The sequence below is a fragment of the Geotrypetes seraphini genome, chromosome 1 (assembly GCF_902459505.1).
Source record: "Geotrypetes seraphini chromosome 1, aGeoSer1.1, whole genome shotgun sequence".
NCBI classification, from domain to species: Eukaryota; Metazoa; Chordata; class Amphibia; order Gymnophiona; family Dermophiidae; genus Geotrypetes; species Geotrypetes seraphini.
Window position 1 is genome coordinate 547,235,067 of NC_047084.1, and position 18,733 is coordinate 547,253,799.

Genomic DNA, 18,733 nt, shown 5'->3' on the forward strand with positions numbered 1-18,733 from the left:
GAAAAATGAGAGAACAGGTCATTAAACCGTATAAACCTGAAAGACAAAACAGTGCTATAGGGACATAGCCTGCACTTTCAGAAAGGGGCGCCTGAACTAGGGAACCCCCAGACTAAGTGCTAAACCCATTCTGGTGACCCTCTTATAAAGGCTGGTTAGAAAACAGAAATCCAGCTTACCAGTACTTGTAAAGGCAGACAATTGGCAAATCAGCAAAGAATAGGGCAGGTTCACGGAATAAAGTATGGATTTACAAGAAAGAAGATTAGCAAAGATAAATAAATAAACCTAATATTTCATTCTTGTACAATCCCACTTTATTGCGGGACCAATGGGACATAACAGAGAAGTCCTGAAAAATCAGGGTAGGACTGATGAACCCAATGCCAAAATAGAGACATCAAAAGCAGCATCGATCCTGTAAAACTTGGTGAACATATGCAAAGAGGACCAGGTTGCGGCTAAGCAAATCTCATCCAGAGAAACAGCCAACGCCTCTGCTCAAAAGGACGAAACACCTCTGGTTGAATAAGCCCGCACTGCGAGGTGGGGCTTCTTTCCAGTCGCCACATAAGCTCCGGAAACAGCCATACAAATCCACCTAGAAGCTGGCCTACCTTTGTGGGCAGGATCCACCAGAACAAACAGGTGGTCAGAGAGGTGAAACTCGTTAGTGACCTCCGGATACTGCAATAAAAGTCTGTGCATGGCCAAGGACCATAACACCCAGTCCTGCTCCCTTGAACCAGAGGAAATAAAAGCAGGAAGCCAAACTTCCTAATTCAGATGGAAAGCAGAAACCACTTTTGGAAGAAAAGAAGGAACAGTACGCAGCATCACAGTGGAATCTTCCAGAAGACTGTTCCATGCATCTATCACTCTTTCTGTAAAAATGTATTTCCTTAGATTACTCCTGAGCCTATTACCTCTTAACTTCATCCTATGCCCTCTCGTTCTAGAGCTTCCTTTCAAATGAAAGAGACTCAATTCATGCGCATTTACACCACAAGGGTATTTAAAAGTCTCTCAAGAAAAATAATAACAAAAATTAATTCTCAAAAATATACTCAGACTTAAAGATCTCAGTATATATACTTTGGATGAAAGGCGGGAAAGGGGAGATATGATAGAGACTTTTAAATCTCAAAAATATACTTAATGTTATTAGCCTAGTGGTGAAGCTACCCACTGAAGCACATTTACTAATAGTGGAGAAAAAGCCTCAACTGCATTAAAAAATGCTTTCAATATCAGATGGTAATCCAATGGAGCTGGAGAGAGTGAGAACATTGGATATATCCCTGATGCAGCCACTAGGTGGCGAAACAAGAGCCTTGTTACAATAACTGCTTTTCTTCACTACAGCGTTGTGGATTAGCTGAGACGCGATTTCAACATGAACAGCTGTGGGCCTGATTGCAACAGTCTGTGAGCAAGGATACCAGCTAGTGAAGATAAGTGAAGCATTTTTTGCTGTTCTTTTGTTTTCCTGTGCATAGTGGTGTTGGTTAACCCATTTTGAAAATAGCAGTTTGTACTTTGTAGAGTTTTTTGCCTATAGATAGAAGCTGACTGGCTTATAACCCGTTGAGTTGCCATCTGATATTGAAAGCATTTTTTAATGCAGTTGAGGCTTTTTCTCCACTATTAGTAAATGTGCTTCAGTGGGTAGCTTCATCACTAGGCTAATAACATTGAGTATATTTTTGAGATTTAAAAGTCTTTATCATATCTCCCCTTTCTCGCCTTTCCTCCAAAGTATATATACTGAGATCTTTAAGTCTGTCCCCATATGTCTTATGATGAAGACCACACACCATCTTAGTAGCCTTCCTCTGGACTGACTCCATCCTTTTTATATCTTTTTGACCACATCTGCCCTTCTCCAGTCCTCCGGTACCATTCCTGACTCTAGAGAAGCATTGAAAAGGTCAGCCAGTGGATCTACCAGAACTTCCTTAAGTTCCTTCAGCACCCTTGGATGTACACCATCCAGCCTCATCACTTTTGTCTACCTTTAATTTAGCTAGATCCTCACGAACACAATCCTCTGAAAATTGATCAGGGTCTACCACTACCCTATTCGTGTTTGCCTTCTGCGGTTACCCGCCCCTGGAGCTTCAGCTGTGAGCACAGAACAGAAATATCCGTTAAGCAATTCAGCCTTTTCTTTATCAGCTTCTACATATTTGTCCCCTGCACTTTTGAGTCTCACAATGACACTTTTGCACTTCTTCCTATCACTGATATATCTAAAAAATGTTTTGTCTCCCCGTTTTACCATATCAGCTATTTTTTCATCCATTTGCGTCTTTGCTTTCCTGACTACTCAACCAGCCTCTCTTAAGTTTTCCAGATAATTTTGCCTGTCTTCCTCTTTCTGTGATCTTCTATAGTTTATGAAAGATAACCTTTTATTCCTTACCTTCTCAGCTACTACTTTTGAGAATCAAAGTGGCCTTCTTTTCCTCCTACTTTTACTTACTTGCCTCACAAAAAGGTCTGTCATCCTTACAATAATTCCTTTCAGTTTAGCCCACTGCATTTCTATTCATTCCAGATGTTCCCATCCAGACAACAATTCCTTGACATAATCCCCTATCCGAACAAAGTTAGTTGTTTAAAAGTCTAGAACCTTTACTGTTGAATGAGCCCTCTCTATACCTGTCTCAACATTAAACCGTACCATGCAGTGATCACTGGATGTTAAATGACCACCCACTGACACTTAAGGACAAAATCCACATGTTTATACTGAACATCCTACAGGACCACCACTCCCCTATCACTGGGGAGAGAAGTGTGTTTGGTGACCTGTGCCATCGAGGAATCCACTTTCAGGGAAGCAAAGCACTTGTTAAAGGCATCCGCCATGGGATGAAGCTGCGCCATGGCATAAGCACATTTCAAGGGACCCTCAGGAGTCTCCCAGATGTCCATAAGAATCCAAACGAGGTCAGGATGACAAGGAAAAGAGGCAGATTGTAGCCTGTGGTCACTCATGAGGGAACATTCTGCAGTGACTGCAGCTTCAACTCCTGAAGAAATTCAGATCAAATCAACAAGGTGCGCTTGCTTGAAATATCTGCGCACAGTGGGATTATCCCCTAAATCTGGGGCTCCGCACTGATCTGGATTCTGGACATCCACCAAGTTCATCACATCTACGACTGCCACAGTGCTTCTCAGCAAAAACATAGGTATAGAAAGAGTGTCCGGTACAACTGCGGGTACAGCTGGCTTATCTGCCAGCACCCCTGAAGGAAGATAAGAGAAAAGACCTTGGTCCTTCATGGCAGGGGTCCATGTGACTGACGCCGGAGCTGGCGGAAGAAAAAAAGGCAGAGACTTAAATAAGTATGCCTAATAAAGCATATTCACAAATTCTGGGGAAAATTCATCAGGTTTGGACTGTTTGGAGGATTTGCGAGGTTTCTCAGAGATGCACTTGTGTTTCACCAAAATGTTGTCAGCACGCTCCCCATGCCATTTTCGTGGGAGTTGGGGCAGAAGGGGCTAAAGACCCTCCTTGGAGATCGACGACACTGAATCTGGGCAAGCCTTGCACCCCTCAACTGCCATAGCGCAAGTGGAACACGGCTGTGCATCCAACAACCATCCTTCACAAATGAAGCATGAATCCATCCCATCCTGTCCTTGGGAGGCCATCCATGAAGTTTTCTTGCAAAAACAAAGCTTAGAAGTATAAAAAATATACTTAAATTCAAATCTGGAAAGATCCAAGATGGCTGCTGCGGGTGCCAGTTTTGAAGAAAAGGAGCCTGGATAAATATAGGAACCCTCAGATTTTGGGATTTTAAAGGTGGGGAGGGGTAGGCCATGCAAGGAAACTATCCTTTTTAAGATCCCCCCCAAATCGCTGATGCAGGCTGTCAGCCTGTACTCACTGTGACATGTGCTGAATGAGAGAAACTGCAGAAAGAGCTGAAAACAGCTAACAGGGAGATCCTTTGCCTCAGTGAACTGGAAATCTGGATTTCAAGTCTTCTGACTGCCCCATGGCTGGAGACCTCCGCCACCCTTGGACATGCCGTGCAGACGCCTGCTGAAGGAACGCAGTCTGGCTCTGATTCCGGTTGCGCCTCCACGGAACTGCTCATCCTGTGTTCTATCCACTAGCGGACAAAACTGGAGTGAGCAAGCTCCCAAGGGAATGGTCCTTGAGCCCTGGTCTGTTGTGCAGGCTGTCTAGGGGACTTACTGAGAAGCAAGGAACCTCGTAGAAGCAGACTTTTTCCTAAGGTCTGTAATCTCCAGCAAGGATGTCCCTGCAGGGAAACTCCATAGCATGATGGCGAACACTGCGAACGCAAAACACTGTAACTACGCGAAAGTAAATAGAAGCAGAAAAGATAGATTCCTACAGCCTGGCTTATAGGAAGGAAGACTGAGGACCTGGGATAATGGCTCAATGATGAGGTATGAAGGGAAGGAAATTTAAGTCTATAATTCTGAGGCTTCCTACAAAGTCCTGGCGGGTATAGGGAAATAACTCACTGGTCCCGGAATAAAGTGGGATTGTACAAAAAAAAAAAAAAAGCTTATTTTCCCTTTTTAAAATTACTGGGTTTTGCATGTATACAAGCTGTATCCACTTATGTAACCAGTCATAAAATTACCCCTGCTCTGAAGATGATCATTTCATATTCCAGAGAAATCAACCATCTGGGAAATTTATGAGGCAATTTATGGGAAATTTATGAGGCAATTCTCCACACATTACTCTCAAAACTCCCAATAGTACTGAGAGCAGTAAGTTGAAAATGTTTCCTATTTATTGGTAATTTATCACAAGACCATAAAATATTGGAAAAGAAGGAGATAGCCCTCATGAATGAAATTCTATGCTCTCAAAGAATTCCAAATATTTTTCTTTACGAGGGATAATATAATTTTTCTTCCATGTGCTTACAATCCTATTTTATGTACACTAAAATAGAATGCTTTCACAGAAATTGGATCATACTTTCATATTACTTATCTTCTAGCATACTACTGTATCAATTAGACATTCATATAGATTTTGACTGACAGACTATGGTATTTATCAAAAGGGAAGGAATAAGACAGACGCAATACACTAAAATAATAATAATAAAAAATCACATTCCTACAGTCTGTGATGACTAGAGTCAGTGAAAGGAGAAAAGAGGTTGCAAGTATAATCCAAAAAGGATTTCATGTTTATGCTAATAACATTTCCATTTTCTACCAAGATGACTGAATGGAAGAATTTATAAATGATATGAAGCACTGGGATAGAATATCTTAAGTACATCTAAGAATTCTGAACACATCTGGAAGAGTTCTTGGTTGAGGGCAGTAGAAAAGTTTACATCCCATGTTTCAAAATAAAACCTAACAAAATTCAAGAGATGAAAGCAAGGAAGTATCATTTAAAATAAAAGCAAGACATACCATTGGTTGGGTGCCGAGCAAATGAGATAGAAAATCTTTTAACAGCAGAGCCGCGTGTGGCGTCTGAGAAAGAGAAAAACAGGTACCTGAAATTCATAACTACTAAGGCACAAATGAAAGTGGGAAAAATGTAAACAGGCAACTAGAATTCAGACGCATGCAATGAGGAGCATGGTAGAAAGCAAAACTAGTTTCTTGAAAAGGGTGAGGTTATTAAGTGAGTTTTGTGAAAGAAGGAAATAGGTGGTACTGGTGATGAATCTGGCATACAATAGTATTGTTGATTAGAACTGAATATTTTGGGCTTTTAAAGGTGTATTCAACAGTACAGTTGTATTTTTGGGGCTCATAAAGGTGCTTTTTTTTCATAATTATGATGGCTTGACCTCAAAGTTAGAAGGTACCCATTTGTTCTTTACATTTTCAGATTAGACATAAGGTGGCCTCTGTTCAATTTAAATACCAAGGCTCCCATCCATGGACCTTATGTGTCTCCTCCTCCATGAGTATTTTAAAGAGAGAAAAAAAGCTTTATATTTGCCTTTATTTGCTTCAACATGTTAATCCACGTTAATCGACTATATCAAAATTATAACTCTAGGTGATTTAATTTATTTTACATGTATGTGTAACATGACTGAATGTATGTAATGGCAAGTGGTGATAAGAAAAATATTTTAATTAATTTTAGAGGAAAGCTTAATTCTTTATTAGTCACACTTACTAGCTCAAACTGGTGCATGTTTCATGGCACTTCCAACTTCTACAATCCAAACCATTTTTGCACATAAATGAGCTCTCATAAAATTAGGTCATGTCAAATTAAGCTCAGTTCTAGATGGTGCATACTTGTATAGTACATTTGCTCAGGGGCAGAATTTGAGCAGAGTTGCAGTTTATACATGTACAGATTTACACCTGCTCTCAAGCCTTTAATCTAGGTGTTATTTTTCCAGGATTTGTGGTAGTGTTTTATAAAGACACAATAGACATTCACTTTTTTTAAAAATTCTTTATTCATTTTCAATCTTACATCAAGTGTACAAATAATAAAACATTTGAGGAAGGCGTTCTGGCAAAGCCAAAACTAGGATCATTGTTGGGACCAAATGTATAAAAAAAGGATTTCTCATTGGTTGAAATGACATCCTCCTTGCCTTTTTTAGTGACTATCTACTGGAGAAATCACACCTAGATTAAAGGCTTGAGAGCAAATGTAAATCTGTACATGTATCCTCCATACTAAAACCCTTACCTGCGCATGCGCTGTTGAAACAGTGTGATCCCTGCTGCTGTGATTTCTGCTTCTGTGCCTTGTTCCATTTGCGGCGCGCGCAGCGGTGGATTCTGTGGCAGTTTGATTTGCGGCGTGTACGAGGAGCCTGCAGCGCCAATTTTAACCATTGACGATGTCGCTTCCTGTCAACGGCTGTGTGAGACTCATAAGGAGAGGGGGGGGGGATGAGAAATGCTACTGATGGCTGGCCTACTACAAGACAGGGGGAGCAGGGAAGGAGTGCTGCTGGATGGGGGAGGGAAAAGGGCTACTGCAGGACAGGGAGAACGGAATGGGTGCTGCTGGACAGGGGGGAGGTAAAAGGAAGGGAGAAGGGCTACTGCAGGACAGGGGGCGCAGGCAAGGGGTGGGTGCACAGGGAAGGGGGGAAATGCTGCTGCTGCACAGGGATGGGGGAATGCTGCTGCTGCACAGGGAAGTGGGGTAACGCTGCTGCACAGGGAAGTGTGGGGGGGGGAGGGAAAGGGGGTCAGGGAGCAATCTTGGTTTGCTTTGGGGGGGGGGAGACAGAAGGGGGCCATGGAGAGAGACAGAAAGACAGATAGGCAGTACACGAGAACGAAATACAGATACACAGAAAGACAGCAGGCAGGGAGAGAGACAGACAGAAAGAAAGACAGACAGACAGGGGGCCAGAGAGAGAGAGACAGACAGAAAGAAAGACAGACAGACAAAGGGGGCCAGGGAGAAAGACAGACAGCGGGAGGGAGAGAGATAGAAAGAAAGAAAGAAAGATAGACAGCAGGAGGGAGAGAGACAAAAAGAAAGGAAGAAAGAGACAGGGGCAGGGAGAGACACAGAAAGACAAGACATATATTCTAGCACCCGTTAATGTAACGTGCTTAAACACTAGTTAATGTATAAACTGCAACTCTGCCCCTGAGAAAATGTACTATACAAGTATGCACCATTTCTCATTGGTTGAACCGACGTCCTCCTTGCCTTTTTTTGTGATTGTCTACTTTGTAAGGTGAGGTTTTGCTCTTCCTTGCACGTGTTTTTCTGTCTTGTAAAGATACTAGAAATGAAGAGAGGAATTCGGATATTTATGTTGGAACGTGGAGAATTGCAATAGTATTTTACAAAAGGTTCTGTCAAACACAGAGCACATATTGTAAAATAGGTACAAGACTGCACACGGAAGACTCCTCATGTCCAGAAAGAGCTGTGATTTTAAATGTTGGATGTAGGAGAACAAAATATGTTACTTTAGTCCACAAGTGAATGGGAACATCTTTTACAACTCCTGCTCCCTAATGTGAACCCATAACCCCCCCCCCCCAGAAAGTGATTAACCTGTGGTCATAATCAAAACTATCTGATCCCTCCTGACCTCCCTAAAGATGCATGATCCAGGATGAAAGCCATCACCTAACACTCCCACCGCCAGCACAAAGGAGTCCCCCCTTCATATCTAATCCCTGGTCCTAACAAGAGTCCCAGATGTCCAGTGAGAGCAGGAGATCCCAGGTTCAAAATGGCACTAGTGACCTCTAGTGGTAAGCTCACAGTATTACCACTAGGGATCAAGCTATAATATTGCAAGATTACTGTTGAAAGTCATTTATGCCATTTTGAAACTGGGCCCAGGATAAGCAGGAGTGACAGAGGATCACTCCTGCTCAGACAAGACACCTGGGGCTCCTGGTAAGACCAAGGGTCTGGGGAGTCCTTTATGTTGGGGGAAGAGGGGTGTCTTCACCCTGGCTCAGGAGAGGTCAGAAGGAGGAGAATCAGTTGACAGTGTGGGATGAGGCTGGGCTTTAGTCTTTATATCTATCCCTATAAGCAGGCACTTATGGGCTAATGTTTTTTTTCCTATCCATATGGCTTTGCTTATAAGAAGGGCATTTCATGTTGATATGTTAGGCCTGCCAAAATCACTCCCTCCCTCTGCAACCACTATGCCTCTCATCAAAGTAAACACATCACAGCCTATAAGCATCTCCCTTTCTATAACATCTATGCTTATCTACACATGCAAATGCTGGTAAGCTTCTAAAATAGGAGGCAAAAAGAGAATAGGTTCTTATCTTACTAATGTCTTTTCTAGTAGATAGATGTGTCATTCTGGACAACAGGATAGTTTTCCCAAGCTTGCAAGCTGTGCAGAAGGAATCCATTTCAGGTTTTCAACTCCTCCTCTTTTCCAGAGAGCTCTGCTGCTCCCTTCAATTTGTACCATACATAAGAAGGAGGGGTAACAGGGAGACTCCCCGAATTACAAATCTGTTCTGCTCTGAATGTATAACAAACATCTTAAACATTTTAATTGAACAATCAAAACTTTGAAATAACCATACCAATCAGAAACATTTATGTAGTTCAAACTAGAGAATGACATGGGGAAAAAATTTGTCCCCGTCCCGTGACTATCGTCTCTGTCACCACCCCGTCCCTGCGACGACTGTCCCTACTCCATCCCCGTGACCACTGTCTCCGCAGCATCCATACAAGCCTCAGAATTGCAATATTTAGCTTATTCCTTCCTTATAAATCAAAGTTCTGGCTGCTGAACTAGAGAAAGATGTTCAGCTGGCAGGGCTTTGTTTATAAATTTTTATCAACACAACTAATATACTACTTTATCCTAAAGCAAAAAAGAAAATAAATAGAAAATTTTTTTTTTAACCTTTGTTGTCTGGTTTCTACTTTCCTCATTAAATTCCTTCCATCCACTGTCTGCCTTCTCTCTGTGTCTTCCATTTGCTCTGTTATCATGCCTCTCCCTTCCATATCTCCCTCCACCCCCCCCCCCCAATTAGTCTGGCACCCATCTTCTTCTCTCCGCTCCCCCATAGTCTGGCATCTCTGTCTTCTTCCCTTCCAGCGTCTTATCCTCACTCTCTGTTCCCCATTTCCCTTAAGCGCCTTCTCCCCACTCTCTCTTCACCATTTCCCTTCAGTGTCTCTCTACCCCATCTCCCCAGTTCCCTTCAGCATCTGTTCCTCTCCATCCCACCTTTTCTCCTTCCATGCCCTCTACCTTTGTGGCAGGTAATTTCTAAATTTCCTTCCTACGAGCAGCTGGAGCATTGAAGTCCCGTGGGGCTGCAGGAAAGGTCATCTCTGATGCAACTTTCGGTTGTGTCAAAGATGACCTTTACGCCAGCCACACGCAACTTGAACACTTCAGCTGCTCATAGGAAGGAAATTTAGAAATTGCCCACCATGAAGGTTAGGGGGAAGGAGGGAGTAAGGGAGATGCATGGACGGGGCGTTAGCGGCGATCGGGCAGCAGTGATCATTAAAGAGGGAGGGAGATGTTTGGACTGGGTGGCGGCAGCGAAGGCGATCAGTAAAGAGGGAAGGAGCGCGATCAGTTACTGCATGTGTTCCCTCCCTTAACTACGGGGACAAGGCCATTCACCACTCCACGGGGCGGTGAATGGCCTTGTCCCTGTAGCCACGGTGAACACTGTTTTTTTCCACATGGGGAACAGCCACCGTGTCATTTTCCCCCACCGGGTAACAGCTACTGTGTCATTCTCTAGCTCAAACAGCTCCCACTGTGTTTCAGCAATAGATTATTCTCCATACCCTTCAGGTCTAACATTAAAATCTCAGTTTTGATTCAAACTTCCTGACTGAGACAGTAGGCAGGAGGAGTAAATATTTGACAGGGTGGGGTTCCAGAATGACATACCAATCTATTAGAAAAGATATTAACAAGGTAAGAACCTAATCACTTTTTATAGTTCAATAGGTGTGTCATTCTGGACAGTAGGGACATATAAAAGCAGTCCCAGAAATCTAGGGTGAGGCCTCTGCACCTGTTTATAACACTTGGAGAACATATGCAGAGTGGACCAGGTCACTGCCCTACAAATCTCCCTGGGCAAAATCATTCAAGATTCTGCCTACAAAAAAGTCATTCTTCTTGTGGAATGTGCTTTCAAGGAGACTAGTGATTGTTTGCCAGAGGCAATATATGCTGATGAGATGCCCATCTATATCCATCTTGAGATTGTAGCCTTAGACACCAGTCTACTGTGTTGCACATGGTACAAGGGTTCTTCCGGCATCCATCCAGCGCAAATCTAGCATGAATCAGGAGTAAAAGTACCTAAGGATTCCATTTCTGCCAGTTTTGAAGCAAAATAAGGTGATTTTAAGGATCTGGAAAACTTTAAATATTTTTTAAAAAATCAGGAAATCCAAGATGGCTGCCGCAGCAGCATATTGGTGCCAAGAAACGGCTCAAAAACACCTTACCAAAAGGTAAAAAAGGTAAAAAAACCTCAGAAAACAGGATTTTAGAGGTACATAAGTACATAAGTACATAAGTAGTCGCCTCCGCCGGGGCAGACCAGAGGTCCATCCAGCCCAGCGGTCCGCTCACGCGGCGGCCCATCAGGCATATTGCCTGGTCAGCGGTCCCTGACTAATTTTATTGCCTACCTCTACAGTTATCTCTAAACCTTCCACTGGTCTTATCTGTACCCCTCAATCCCTTTGTCTTCCAGGAACCTATCCAGGTCTTCCTTGAAACCCTGTACTGTGCTATTTCCTATCACGGCCTCCGGAAGGGTGGGGGACCCTAGAGGATATATGGCAGAAACCTTCAAAAATAGTTTATTCAGGACCCCCTACCCACACTGATTTTGCCCATAGGCTTTAATAGTCTTACTTTGATGTGCTCTGAAGGTGTTGTAGCCTGCCTGAGCACTAAGCAGTGGCTGGATCTGGGAGAAGAATCCCTGCCTCAATTAGTCAATCTTCCAAACGTTGAGATCTTCGGGCTGCCAGTCGGCCCAAAGTTGGATTAATCCTCAACCCCTGCAGAACCATGCATGCAAAGGGGTAGAGGCAAAATTGTAGCAGGCACCATGAAGAACCCCGCTGAGCCCCCTGCGGATGCCTAATCAGCCTGCGCTGAAGTCCTTATGATTCAGTAGGCAAGCTAAGCTACTAGCGATATGAACCCAGATCTCCACAAAGTTTTCTGCAGGCTGGCCAAACAGGTTCCGAAGGGATTAACCTACCCACTGCAGATTCAACTCTGTTTCTTCTCCACGCAGGCAGAGCTTTCCCCAACACTGGGGAGCTCTGGTGCACCAACAGCAGTAAAAATTGTGAAAAATACCAAAAATAATACAGAAATATACAAAGCAGATCAGAAAGACACCTTCCAGCTCGCATGTAGAAGGAAAAACTGAAGGGGGCAGCAAAGCTCTCTGGAGAAGGAGGAGTTGAAAACCTGAAATGGATTCCTTCTGAACAGCTCGCAAGCACGGATAAAATACACTACTGTCCAGAATGACACATCTATTACATTAGAATATATTTTTATAAAGATAGGCACCTTCTTTCCCAGTCTATTATAAAATCACTTCCATAATGCACTGTGCACAACAGGATGGTGCTAAGGGTGAAATGCATAATTAAATCTAATCAATATGCCATGAATAGGATGAAGAAAATTTTTTGCCAATACTCTATCACATACGGAGAAAACATTCTAAAATTTTGTGAAAATTAGGAAGATGCGTTGATAATGGTTTAATATGTGCATAAGAGTGTTCGCACATACCATCTATGCAGCCAGAAGTCATCATCTTTTTACGGTGAGCACGAGCATAATCCTGTAGGTTAGGAGCACTTGATGAACCCCCGAGCACCACACTTCTAAACAGGCCCGCACAGTGAGACCCTGATGGGATTTAGAGAGAATATATACAACAACTAGGTGTTCTTCCAACTCAACTAGTGAAGCATGCAACATGCAACTCAAAACAGAAGGCAATCCCATGAACAGGTCAATAAATGCAATTATAACGTCTACAGACTACTTTATTTACTTGTTTTTACACAAACTTCAGTAGCTCCCTACCATATAATCAAGGGGAAGAATATATAGAGCTTTTAATCAGGGTCAGCTCAACCTATTGACCAAATAAGGCCCTGGCCCAAGGTGCCGGTATAAACTACTAGTCCAACCTACCTTCATACACTAGAGCAGTGGTTCCCACCCCTGTCCTGGAGGACCACCAGGCCAATTGGGTTTTCAGGCTAGCCCTAATGAATATGCATGGAGCAGATTTGAATGCCTATCACTTCCATTATATGCAAATCTCTCTCATGCATATTCATTAGGGCTATCCTGAAAACCCGATTGGCCTGGTGGTCCTCCAGAACAGGGTCGGGAACCACTGCACTAGAGGGATAGATGCAAGACTGGGAAATCAGCACCCTTTATCAGTACAGTGCCCTGAGTAAGTGTCTCACCTGTTCCAGCAGGAGGGAGAGACTTGAGAGAGACAGTAGATCACAAGTGTGGGGGGGGGGGAGGAGAGAAATACCAGATTGTGGGGCAGGGGCACCAATGCAAAAGTTGGCTCAAGATGCCATAATCCCTTGAGCTGACCCTGCTTTTAATTTTTTCACTGCTTGGGTCTGCTACAAAAATTAATATAACAAAGGAAAAAGAAATAAATGACAAAAATTCAAAGCTAATTCTGAAAACTATATATATATTTTTATATTAAATGTCTAAAAAACTAACAAGCAGCCTGGAATTCTTGTTGTTCTATAATAATGCAGGGTAGGCATGGAAGCTAGCATTACCAATACACAGATTTCTGAATTTTCTGTTTATCACCTTAAACTACTTTGGAAAGGCAGCATACAAACTGAACAAACAAGTTAAAAGCAACTCCCAATGATTTAATTTTCTATATGGCACTGGTTCTCCAACCTTTTCGAGCCCAAGGTATGCCTACATTAACAAAAATATGATTCATATGGTTAAAATAAGAGCTAGGAAAGTACTCTACCCCTCTTTAAAGTTTCAAAACAAGGGGGGTGGCGACAATGGATCAGTTCTTTTAATGTACAACTATAGCAAAAAGTTGTTGTTTATGTGGTAAAAAGATAACCAACTCAGTTATCTTTGTTACCATATTTAACTACCAAATCTCTTCCATTGCTACTGCTTCCAACACTTAAGAGTTAAAACAAATCTAATGAACAATGCCTGCTTATTTTGGGTTTAAGGCCGAGGCTAGGAGGTGGCTGGAGAGGGAGAAAAGACAGTGGTGCTATTGTCATTAATTTATTTAAATAATTTTTATTCTGTGCTATCTACAATTCTAGGTGTAATGTATGTGCTGTACAAAGCCATTCATGTCCTGCATTTTACATCTTAATTCCCAAATTCCAGGGCTCAAGTTATAGGTAAGAGGAGGCATGTATGACTATATATGTTCTCAGAGAAAAGCTCTTGTAAGCAAGTTTAAGAGCCACTACTGGTGTCTTCTTGCTGCAAGATGCAGAAAATGGTCCAAAAATTGGGAAATCTGTTTATATTTGAGTTTTTCTACTACTACTTATCATTTCTAAAATGTTGTTAGACAAACGCAGCACTGTACATTAAACACATAAGAGACAATCCCTGCTCAATAGAGCTTACAATCTAATTAAAACAGACAAACAGAACAAATAAGGGTTAGGTAATTTCTAAAAGAGGGAATTATAAAACAGACATGGATACATTACTGGCATCTCCCTAGACCTACCTTAAGCCCTGCTGGTCCAGTGGTGAGCTAGGACAAGAGCGATCCTCCTATACTCCTGCCCCTTGCAGTCTTACTACTCAAAATGTCGGACATGAGTTCTCACAGTAACCTCATGAGACTGCCGCGAGTTTGGTTTATATTCGATTCAACCTTTTTTGACCCCTTTTTTGGAGGAAAAAGGTTACTTCGGTTTATATTTGAATGGATTTATATTTTATTATATATGGTAATCATTAATAAACACATGAAACACCTATTTTAAAATTGATGAAAGCACATTTGTCTTTGTTGAATTGTATAAGAGCACAATGGTTGCTTTTCTGAGTTGCTAAAAATATTTTATCTTTCCTTTATGAACAAATAATTTTAGCTCATTCTATTTGCCAATTTTGACTTTGAGAACTGCAGTCATTAGACTTGTACCACCCTTGCTCTTTCTCTTCTTTAGAGCAGGTGATTTTTATTTTTTTTTCTTTAACCAGGTACTTACCAGTTAGTGTTTCAACTTGAAGACAATATCCTAATAGGCCTAAATAGGTCCCATGACCGGTTGGGTTAACTTAACATGTGATTATCATATTACTGAGTCATGTGATCTATTAGATATTCAGTGGTACTTTGGTTTGTGAGCATAATTCGTTCCAGAAGCATGTTTGTAATCCAAAACACTTGTATATCAAAGCGAATTTCCCCATAGAAAATAATGGAAACCCAGATGATTCGTTCCACAACCCAAAAACTTTAATAATACTGTACTGTAATGTATAAAATAAGAAGGAGAAAGATGCCGAGCCGCCAGAGGAGGAGAAAGCAAAGAGCCGCAGCCAGGTAGCTCCCTGGTGCTGCTGAGTGCATGATGCGCATAAGATGCACGGGGTAAAATATGCTTTTAGGATGTGCTCATGGGACATGGACGTAAGATATGCGGGGTGCCAGTAGAAACCAATTTTTTTTCCCATAAACTATGCTCATTTGAAGTGCAGGGTGCTATACTTGCTATGAGCGCTGTCCCACTAAACGACCACGTATGCACGCATTACGTATAGAAATGCACATCGATGAGCGCGGCATATCGATGTTGTGTGTGCTTGCGGATGTACGTGCTCATTTATTGAGAAAATGCTTGTTTTGTGAGTTAAAATTTGCTGGAATGTTTTGCTCATCTTGCAAACCGTGTACTTGCAAACCGAGGTTGGAGAAAAGACCATCACTTACTGGTTATTGTTTGCTTAAGATATACTTATTTGGAATGGTAACTGACAAGTTATAAGGCTCAACAGAAAGATATTTAGGATTCTTGTTTTTAAAGAAAGTTCCAGTCTATTTAATGACTGGACTATGTGACTGTTCTCAAAAATTTGAAGCTCTTTCGTGCTTACACAGTCTAATAATTTTAAAAGAGTGATTTCATTCAATTTTTTATACTGCTCTCCCAGGAGAGCTCAGAACAGTCTACATGAATTTATTCAGGTACTCAAGCATTCTTCTATATCAAGCATTTCAGTCTGGTCTATGCAAAATGGTATCTACAGACATAGGTGTCAGAATGGGGGGTAGGGAGGCCACAGGGGTTGAGGCCTCCCCAAAAATAGCCACTTACTTTTATCCCTGGTGGTCCAGAGGTGCAGCAGGCAGGAGCGAGTTTTCCTTGCTCCTGCCCCGCTGCTAACCCGGTCTGTCGTGGCTGGTTTCTTCTGCCGCTGAGCGGCAATGTGCAGGAGCGCACTTTGGTGCTCAGCGGCTTCTTTGACTGGCTCCCGCAAATTCTCGTGAGAATTCATGGGAGCCAAAGAAGCTGCTGAGCGCTGAGCAGGAGCGCCAAAGCGCATTCCTGCTCATTGCTGCTCAATGGCAGAAAAAAACATTCGCTACCGACTGGGTTAAGTAGTGGGGCAGGAGCAAGGAAAGCTCGCTCCTGCCTGATGCACCTCTGGACCACCAGGCCAGAGGAGGTAGAAGGACGGGGCAGTGTGTAGAGCAAGCAAGGGAGGGACGGGAGATGGGTGCAGAGTCTAACGGGGAGGGGGTATAGAGTATGACGGGGTGGTGTGGCTGGGTGCAGAGCCTGTTAGGGGAGGGAGAGGAAGGTGACTAGATGCAGAGCCTGGCATGGAAGGGATAGAAGGGGGCAGGGTGCTGGGTACAGGGGGTAAGGAGTTGGGAAGGCAGGGAGAACAGATGCCTAGGTGGTTGGGAAAGACAGATTCTGCACGAACTGGGAGAGGGTTGGAAAGGACAAATGCACGGGCTTGGGGTGGGGGGTTTGGAAAGGAGGAATAGAGAGATGCTGCGCAGTGGCGTAGTGGGAAGGGAGAGAAAGAAATGCTGCCGGTGGAGGAGGGAAAAGGAATGGAGAATTGTTGGACATAGGTGTGTTATAACTTCAGTAGGGACTAGATTGCTAAGAGTCAGAAAAGGCACTAAACTATAAGAAAAAACAGACTGACTCAATAATACACACAGCCTAAGAGGAGGGCTCGCTAATCAAGTGTTACAAACTTAGTTGACACACTTTTACACCTTTGAGCTGGTCTCGCTTTTAACATTGATTAAGCAATGATTGGAAGACAATACTCTTTTCCCAAGAGGGGGTAACCTCTCCCTCTTCAGAGTTTTATTTCTCTGAGCTAAGTTTTTGTATAGCGAGCCCTCCTCTTAGGCTGTGTATATTATTGAGTCAGTCTGTTTTTTCTTATAGGACATACTCAGAGAAGTCTGTTCCCGGAGGCTCTGTCTTCCAAGGGAACCTCTCTGAATGATCCCAGTCTAGAATCATTCAGAGAGGTTCCCTTGGAAGACAGAGCCTCCAGGAACAGACTTCTCTGAGTTGAGAAGGCTCAGAATTGAATTACTTCTCTAGCTATGGGTTAAGGGGAACTCTGGGAAGATAAGTCTGGAAAGGACTGTCTGAAAGAGATGATACTGTGGGACTGTTGATACTTGGCTGGCTGAGCAAATCCCTGAAGAAGCGTGCTAGCGAAACAGGGAGCCTTGTTGGATTTTGTGGAGGCGGGCTAGCGGTTGTATTGAAGTAGCCGCTATGCTCTAAGCTGAGCCCCTATGGAGCCGGTTTTTTCCTGCTTTCAATCCCCAGATTTTCGTGTAAATCTACTGAAAAGACATTGAGAAGACAGCGTTTTTCAGATAAGTGATTTCATTGTAAAGATTGATAAGACTGATATTATTATTGAAACAGACTGTTTTTTTTGGAAAGTGATTCTGAAATTGCGTCTTCATTCTTTTTGGGAGTTTTTTGACCAAGGATGTGTCTGCTGGCTTCAAGTTCTATTTGAAACCAGCTTGTCTATGTGGGTAGTTATTTTGAGAGCCCCTATTGGACACTGAAGTCTTTTCTCCCTTTTAGAGAAGATCTGATACGAAATCTTGAGCACATTGAGGGTGTGTTTTCTTTCATACTGATTTATTTGACATCCTTTCTTGTTTACATTTATTTTTAAAAGTTAATGCTAAACATCCCATCCCAGTGACTGCAGGAACTCCACCACCCGAGCCGTGACCCGGGTGCTCTCATGGAAAGACTTCACGCGCATCAACCAGTCGTCCAGGTAAGGATGCACCAGAATGCCCTCTGTCCACAAGGCTGTTGTGACGACCACCATAACTTTGGTGAACCTCCAGGGAGCTGTGGCTAGACCAAAAGGGAGAACATAGAACTGAAAGTGCTGGTCTAAGATCGCAAAACGAAGGAAGCGCCAAATTGGAATATGCAAGTAGGCCTCCATCAGGTTGAGAGAGGTTAGATATGCCCCTGGTTGAACAGCCAGAATCACCGATTGCAGTGTTTCCATGCGAAAAGATGGAACTCTGAGAGCCCTGTTGACCCCCTTCAAATTTAAGATGGACCGAAAAGACCCCTCTTTCTTGGGCACCACAAAATAAATCAAGTACCTGCCGATGCCAGACTCCTGAGGAGGCACTGGAATCACAGCTCTGAGATCTAGCAATCTTTGAAGGGTCTGGCGTGACAAGGAGAAGCTAGAAAATGATCTAGGAAGGAACGGGCAAACTCTAGAGCATAACCGTCACAAATCACCTCCAGGACCCACTGATCAGACGTAATCTCTGACCATTTGGGAGAAAACTCGGGCAGCTGGGCACCCACTGGAACTAGAGGGGGCGCCGTCAAGGAGTCATTGGGCAGGACGAGCTGCAAGGGAAGTTGTGGGGGGATTCCCAGCCCCCCGACGGGCTCCCGAAAGGACTGCATGAGCTGAAAGAAACGCCCACGGGAAAATCCAGAAGACGGGAAGGTAGCAGCCCCAAGCCCAGGGTGGAACCTGCAGAAATCCCACAGATGCCCCCTAGCAGTGCCTCCTCTAACCGCCTGGCAGGCAAGCAAGGCACCTTAGAGTCTGTCAAAGTCTGAACCAACTTATCTAAATCCTCTCCAAACAAAAAAGCCCCCAAAAGGGAAATTTTGTGAGTTTAGTCTTGGATGCTGCATCCACCGACCAAGCGC

The 18,733-nt window shown here is 43.2% G+C and overlaps 1 protein-coding gene across 10 annotated transcripts in view; it reads right to left on the bottom strand.

The window, feature by feature from the left end:
• The window catches only part of PPIP5K2 (diphosphoinositol pentakisphosphate kinase 2), a 501,817-nt gene that overhangs the window by 81,141 nt on the left and 401,943 nt on the right, over nucleotides 1-18,733 (bottom strand). For 5 of the 10 annotated variants that reach the window (XM_033929166.1, XM_033929165.1, XM_033929175.1 and 2 more), the window contains 2 exons: nucleotides 12,270-12,389; nucleotides 5,440-5,502 (listed from right to left, as the gene is read on the bottom strand). The exons of 2 other annotated variants lie outside the window; for them this stretch is intronic. In XM_033929166.1, the coding sequence (XP_033785057.1) occupies nucleotides 5,440-5,502; nucleotides 12,270-12,389 (183 nt within the window). The remainder of the gene's footprint in view (nucleotides 1-5,439; nucleotides 5,503-12,269; nucleotides 12,390-18,733) is intronic. 3 more of the 10 variants (XM_033929172.1, XM_033929169.1, XM_033929168.1) reach the window with 2 other exon arrangements.